Source organism: Notamacropus eugenii, chromosome 5 (assembly GCF_028372415.1).
Source record: "Notamacropus eugenii isolate mMacEug1 chromosome 5, mMacEug1.pri_v2, whole genome shotgun sequence".
NCBI classification, from domain to species: Eukaryota; Metazoa; Chordata; class Mammalia; order Diprotodontia; family Macropodidae; genus Notamacropus; species Notamacropus eugenii.
The window spans coordinates 196156813-196164198 of record NC_092876.1 but is presented as its reverse complement, the minus strand read 5'-3'; the positions used below and the strand labels follow the sequence as shown (position 1 = coordinate 196164198).

At 47.4% G+C, this 7386-nt stretch overlaps 1 protein-coding gene across 1 annotated transcript; it reads right to left on the bottom strand.

Moving 5' to 3' along the window:
- Window positions 1-702: 702 nt before the first annotated feature.
- On the bottom strand, window positions 703-6384 carry PDX1 (pancreatic and duodenal homeobox 1). Its single transcript, XM_072616967.1, has 2 exons — window positions 5917-6384; window positions 703-1175 (listed from the first exon to the last, which is right to left on the bottom strand). The coding sequence occupies exons 1-2, from the start codon at window positions 6320-6322 to the stop codon at window positions 703-705; spliced, it is 879 nt and encodes a 292-aa protein (XP_072473068.1). The 5' UTR covers window positions 6323-6384.
- Window positions 6385-7386: the final 1002 nt, after the last annotated feature.

Genomic DNA, 7386 nt, shown 5'->3' with positions numbered 1-7386 from the left:
ACAAGTCACAGCTTTACACTGGTGGTAAAGCATAGACATCTATGAAATGGTTCATTCTATATCTAAGCAGTCATATTTTGGACAAAAAGGATTTTGAGATGAATAATATAGTTATTTGGGAGGGGTGTGGGTTCCCCGATTACCTCACCTCCCCCTTCCTGTAGTCCTTTGCGTAGGCAGCAGCAAACATCATCTCTTAAAGGTGGCAGAGCACAGTTTAATTTAATTTACTTTTATTTCGAAGACGCTTAGGAATAAACTCCTAGCAGAGATTCTCCGGAGCTTGGCTCGGGGAAGCCTGTTAAGGAGTTTCAGAGGCGCCTGCCAGGTTCGCGACCCAACGCAAAACCGTATTACTCCCGTCACCCCCAGGCAACTTCAATAAAAGAATCTAAAAATTTAAAAACAAAACCTGCAATTTGTTTCTCTCTCTCTCTCTCTCTCTCTCTCTCTCTCTCTCTCTCTCTCTCTCTCTCTCTCTCTCTCTCTCTCTCTCTCTCTCTCTCTCTCGAGATGTTTGCGCGCAAAACTTTGCGAGCACAAGACTGCGCAGTCTCTCTCCTCTCGACTCACACAATGACTGTCCGGCGGTGGAGAGTGGGGGAGACACTATTTCCTGACTCCTGCCCCAGCAGACAGACACCCGGAGCTCCCTAGTCCTGGTCTCCTCCTTCCTGGAGGGTTGCGAAGGGCGCCCGACTCTCACCGAGATTCCTGTGACCGTGCGGCCTGGGCGCTGGGGCACTGGGGCTGGGGCTGGGGCTGGGAAGAGATGCTAAGACTGGGAGGCAGTCTCCCCTCCCGGGCAGAGGCGGCAGCAGGGGCCGCAGACGGCACGGTCACCCCTGGAGGTTGCTGTAGCAGCTCTTCTTTGGCCCCCTCCCCAGAGGATACCACGCAGTCCTGCTCCGGCTCCTTGCCGCCAACCCCTGCTCCTGTTCCCGTCACCCCACCTCGCTTCTTGTCCTCTTCTTTCTTCCACTTCATCCGGCGGTTCTGGAACCAGATCTTGATGTGCCGTTCGGTCAGGTTCAGCATGACGGCCAGTTCCACCCGACGAGGCCGAGAGATGTACTTGTTAAAGAGGAACTCCTTTTCCAGCTCTAGCAGCTGCGCCCTCGTATAGGCGGTCCTAGTGCGCTTGTTCTCCTCGGGCTCCACCACGTAGGAGCCGCCTGTCAGGGACCGGATGGGCGCACGTTAGTGACATTGCTTATTTAGTTCTGACTGCCGACCCACCCTATCTAAGCAGATTAAACAGCAACCACCTGGTATGCGGTGGTATTAGTTATTGCACTTGTCACAACAACCATCACTAATTAAAGTTACTACTAAGTTACTATGTGGAATTTTTCAGTTTGCAAAAAACTACCCATACTATATGTTTTTCGAACTTCACAAAAACCCCGGGTGCTACAAGCATTAATACTTCCACTTTAAATAGGAGAAAATCCTGTCATTATTGCATTCGGTTTTATACCTTTTTTTTTTTTTGACAACGTGATTTCGTTGGCCTAAAGAATTCCCAGTGAGGGAATGCAGATCTGCAACTTTCAATTTATAGTCCCGAAATGTTGGTTGCCAGGAGGAATGGAGAGTTTAAGTGATTTATTTCCCTAGAATCACAGGGATCGACAGCGTGTCAGGATGGACTTGAACCCTAGGCTTTCTGCTTTGGAGATTGGTTTCCTACCATTAACTCATCTACTTTTGGGCAGTAGTAGTTCATCCATCCATCCACTCAAGTTTTAAACAACCCAATCAAGTGATTTACTACTCTCGAAATTCTAGGGTCGAGCTAATTTGCACCCTGTGGAATTGTGCAGCCGTGGATGGCGTCCTATAATAACAGCTTCCACCCCAAACTAAATTCAACTCCCTTGAGCCTGGATTGAGGAACCGCGGCTGAGAAAGAAGAGACGCTGAGAACCAGGCCTCATCTCTTTCTAGATCTTCGGGGGCCAGGGGACATGGGCTGAAGGTAAAGTGAAAGAGTTACTGCCTGTCTTGTATCATACATGAGCGTCCCAGAAGTGGTGACCAGAGCAGGGGCAGAGTTACATCCGTGTTGTAGTTTAGGGGAATGGTGTCTCTGAGTAGCTCAGGTGGGCTTTTTCTTACTCTATGGAATTAAATACCAAAACTATTCTTTTAGCATGAGTGAGAAATGCCCTACTAAAACGTTCAAGAGGGGAAATGAGTCCGTGGAGATTTGGCTCACTTCCACTCAAGTTTCTTTCTTTTGAACTGAAGTAGGAGGCCTAGAAAATGTTAGGTGTGCTGGTATGAAAGAGAGGAAGTCATTTCAGTTTTAGTAGTCAGCAAAACCCTGATTAAACTCTCAAAGGTAAAAGGGAGTAGAGGGAAAGTGCAAAAAGTAATCTAGAGAAAAACTGGCTAACAATTTCCCCTGTCCTACGTTCAGAAAGGAGGAAGCAAAAAAAATGGCAGGGATGTGAGGAAATATGCTTGCTTTTAGTGAAGTTCGATCTGCAAGGGTCTCAGAGCCTGGAAACGGGTTCAGGCCCAGAGCAGAAGTAGAGCTATCTCTCCCCTTTACCACCAGCCCCTCCCAGAAAACACTTCCTTAGTGGAAGGCATAACTCAAATTAAATCCACGTTGTCACTGTCACTAGAATCTGGAGATGCTGAGATCCCACCTAAGACCACACACACACACACGTATGAGATCTATTAGTCTGTTGTGAGCATTCCCCTCCCCCAAAATGACACACAATGTAGAAATACTTAGATTGCTCTTATAAGTTGCAGTGTTTCTCTACCCCACATGAAGGTCATATCCCCTGTCATTCCAATTACATTTTTCAAAGATCTCCTCACCCCACCCTTAACTTTATGTCTTTAACAGTATTCTGAGTTCTACAGGCACAAAAAGGCAGTCAAAAGGTACTGTGGTTAATTTCGTTTTAGGCTCCGTGCAAGTGACTCCCATTCTCCAGCTCCCATTTTGGCTGGGTTATTAATACTCTCTGTCTACAAATAATCAGAGGCAGCAAGACTTCTGTTCCCTTGTTTTGTTACAGGGGACCCAGAGCTCAGGAGATGCTAGAGTGAGAGAACTTAGGGGATTTCAATGGGCAATGTAGTTTTTGCAGAGTGGGCATGAATAATTTTAAAAATGTCTTTATTTTCAATAATTTCTGCTGATCACGGCCATTTGGAGAGGTTAACATGGCTGATCTCTAAATTTTCCAGTAGCTCTGTCTAATGAAACTTTAATACTAAAGCATGATAGGAGTAGATGGGAGTCCAGTGCTTCCTAGAAGACAGGAGGCAATTTTTGGTTACTATCCCCTGGTTACCCTCTAACTCTTTTGACCATCTTCTTCCATCACACTCTAGCCATTGACTAGACTCACAGATTTCTTGCTCCTCAGACATTTCAAGAGGACAAGGCCTAGGGATAGTTCCTTGCATGTAACTTGGGAGAGAGAGAGAGAGAGAGAGAGAGAGAGAGAGAGAGAGAGAGAGAGAGAGAGAGAGAGAGAGAGAGAGAGAGAGAGAGAGAGAGAGGGGGGTGCTTCCTATTCTTCCTGAGACTCAGGCATATTTCTCCCAGTGAAGATTTACTGATTTATTTTATCTTGAGGCTGATTTTGTGTGGAAGAGACAAAATCAGTGGCAGGAAATAAGGTTACAGAGGGAGTTCAGACAGAAGGACTGGATCCACCTCCTAGGGAAAAGACAGACACTTCTTCCTTCTATCCCAATGGTTTTCCCCTGCTCCTTTATTCTTTCTTAGTGCCCTTCATGCCCCAGGAGAAATTCTCCTTTAGCTTTTGCACAAAGTGCTGGTTGTGTGGCCAGTCTGAACTCAACTCCCCCAGCTGAGGGGCTGTTTTGTTGACCTTGCTCTCGCCTCCAACTCAGAACTTCATTTCCCAATCACCTTTCTTCTGTTGTTTCTCTTCATGGGAGGGATGCTTAGCCCAGGACAGTAACAAAGCAGGGCCTCATGGTCCTAAGTTTCTGGAAGTCTTCATCCCCTTAATTGGCCTCCCTAAGTGCCCGTTTTGAAGTAGCAGAGAGACTGGGGGAGTAGGGATGTAAATGCAAAGTGGGTCTGGGGGAAGGTCCCTCTGAGGATTTAGATGTCCACAACTGGAGGAGAGGGCTTGGGACTCACTGCCTCCTGTTCCTAAGAAAAACTTCCATTTTCCAACCCACTGAGGTCTGCGGCCTGGAGCCTTTCCAGGAAGTAGAGGCCCTTCCTACATCACCCCTAAGCAACTGGGACATCTTTTCTTAGTGGGTTCCCACTAGGAGAAAATGACAATAAAATCTTGAACCTTCATTTTATCTTAGGCTAACTCCAGCTTCATTTCTTTGACTTTTTATCATGGCCCCTACAGGAAAAAATAAAAGAAAAAAACCCTAAATATTTGGCAACCCGCTTGCTGGTATCCCGCCTCTATTGAAATTCTAATTTTTTCACTCAGTCTTCCTCAGGACAGCCAAGTGAAGGCCAAGCCCGGGTGAAAGGACCCGATGATTTCTCTGTGAACTCAAGAGAGAGACTGTCCCCCCTTCTCCCAACTGTCTATTTGAAAGAAAGGATTAATGAAATATTTGCAGTGCAGGTGTGACCAGAAGTGCACCAGTCCAGATGCGATAACATTGTGCGGCTACTGAGACAGAGACTGGCTGTGCGGCAGCTGAACTCTCAACCTGGGCTTCTCAGGGGACGGGGGAGGGGTGGAGTGGATAAGAGTGAGGGGAGCAGTGACTTGGAGCTGCCAAGAGGCCTGGACCCAGAGGGACAGCTGGGGTGCCTGCCACTTCACCATCGCTTCTATCTTCATTTGCAATGAGGGAGATCTTGACCCTGGCACCAATGTTGTTGTGCTCTGGAGCCTTGCAAAGGGGTGAGGGAGCACAGGTTTCTTGAAACCCCCCCAAACCCCAGTGGTTGAACCTCACTGTTCTATCTCAATGAGTCTTTCAAACTGTCCACTGAGGAACAAGCATAGGAAGGCTTCATTCACCTTTGGATCAGAGAAAAATCTCCCAGACCTAAGTGATCTTCCAAAGTGCTTCCAGCACCATCCTCTGATTTTCCTGGAATAAGACAAAATTCAGGGAGAAGAACACTGCTCCCAGTTCCTGTTTCTTTTCCCTGACTCTGGGCCCACCTTTCCAGCTTCCTTCTTCTGTCCTTGATTGTTGTTTCTCTTTCCCTGATCCCAACTCTGAAATAAAATTCTCCCTTTCCTGGAGAAGCAGTTTTAACCAGAAGACTCTAAAGCAGGCATCATGGTGTAGGGCCTGAGGTGACACCTACAATCAATAGGTGAGTGTGTTACTAATTATCATTGTTCATTTCAGTATTATCCTAGTTATCATCTATCTATGTTATTGTCTACTACTGCTGTTGTTTGATTAGGGCTATATGGGCCACTGCTAAGGAGGGCCCTGCATTCTTGGAGAGCACCTGGCCTGTGGCTTTGGATCTCTCTTCTCCAGATGTGAACAGGAGTGTCAGGGAATCACGATGACCCCTAAGTCCATCTCTGACTTTTGCTTTTACAAGCCACTATCTGGAGAAAAAAAATCTGGCATCAAATGGGGAGATCAGATGATGAATGAGGGTGGGCTAGGTGGGTTTTGTTTTTGTTTAGGAACTACTGAGGAGATTTTTAATTTTTTTTTTTTTGCTTAAACAGGAAATACGCAAAGGAATTTTCTTGGAAGAAAGGCCAGTGGTTGAGAAGGACGGAACTCCGTCATGCAGTTTTCGCCAAGATCCAGGGGGGAATGTCGTGCTGGAAGGAGGCGGTGGAGGTGTAGACTAAGGGGACACTGACAGGGCTGTAGCGTGATTGAATTGGCGGAAAGGAATCAAATATGGTGATTAAGAAGATTAATTAACAAACAAACAAAACCCACCAAGCTTACCGGTCCATTGCCCTTTCCACGTATGAGACTTCGTCGATTTCATCCACGGGAAAGGCAGTTGAATTCTGCTGGGCTCCTCCAGCGTCCCGGACTCAATCCCATCTGCGAAGGGGACAGTTTGCTGGTGCGGGTGAGGAAGCTGAGAGGGGTGGTGGAGATGGAGATGGGAGACCCCTGGATCCTCTGTGATAGGAGGCACCTCATAAGGGGAAATGTCCGGAGGGCTGCCAGGCTCCAGGGCGCTTAGGGCCCCTGGGTAAGGGGGTTGCGGCTGCTGCGGAGGCTGGCGCCCCATGTACAGACACGCTGGGGGGTTGGGGCTGTAATCCTGCACCTGGCACCTTTGAAATACGCACGATTCCTTGTAGAGCTGGGTGGCAGCGTAGTACTGCTCCTCGGCGTTCATGGCTGGCAAGAGACCAAGGCGATGCAAGGGAGTCCTACGCCCGCCTGTCCGTCCCGCAGCTCCCCTACGTTCCTCAGCTGCCCCTGACCCACAGCACTCCCTCACCTTGCACTTGCCCAGCTCACTTTGACAGCTTCGTGCGGATCTCACCAGAACCTGAACGGGTGACCGAGACTGATGGCTCAGCGCTTCAGCTCCATAGGCTCCGCAGCAACCCACGTGGCCCCGCCCAGGATCCCCATTGGGCCAGCCAATTTCTTAAAGAGCATACTCCAGGTACCTGAAAGCCCTTGCTTCTTTGGGTTTGTTTCGTTTTCCACCTTCCTCCCACTGAATCTGTTGCCCAAACTTTCTCATTACAGGCTCCTTACCGGTATGGCCCCAGGCTGCCTCTTTTTTCCACGGGATTCTCTTGTCTGCAAAGCACAGACCAAACAAAAACCCCGCATTCTTTGTTCATGGTGCATACACGTATCCCTAGAAGCAGCTTGGCGTGAAACACCAGTCTGAGAGTTAGGTGAATTAGATTCCAAGACCAGCTTCAAAACTTACTAACAAGTCATTTCCCCTCTCTGAACCTGTTTTTTCATCTGTAACGGGGTATCAATATTCACTTTGCCTACCACAGAATGAGGAAACAGCTTTGCAAAAAGTCCTAAAATGAGCTTTTAGTAAACTCTATGTAAGCAATATGAACATCTTTCAGAAAAAGTTTTCTTTCCCAATTGCTGAAATAGGCAAACAATGACCCCAAATAGTTTTAGTCCATGAGAACAATACTCGCTTTCGAGCTCGATGCTTTCTGAGGTCTCGCCACCGTGCAAAAATGTCAGTTTCAGACATGTGTTTGTGGAAAATTCATTTTGTCTTTTTGAGAATGGAGCTATGTTTTGGTCAGCTCACGTTTCGGTTTCCATCAAAGAACCACTAGTGAAATACAAAACAACACAAAACTTCGGTTAAAACTCAGTTTCCTCGGACCCAAGTGATGAGCAGGCAATTGATAAACTGTTACATGTTGACTCTTTTGTTAGCACTTTTGGGGCAAATTTGCATGCAAGTTC

Coding starts and splice junctions, on each gene's coding strand:
- PDX1 (XM_072616967.1), bottom strand. CDS start 6,322: ATGAACGCCGAGGAGCAGTACTACGCTGCCACCCAGCTCTACAAGGAA. Junction 1,176..5,916: donor GTGGAAAGGGCAATGGACCG/GTAAGCTTGGTG, acceptor GGTCCCTGACAG/GCGGCTCCTACGTGGTGGAG.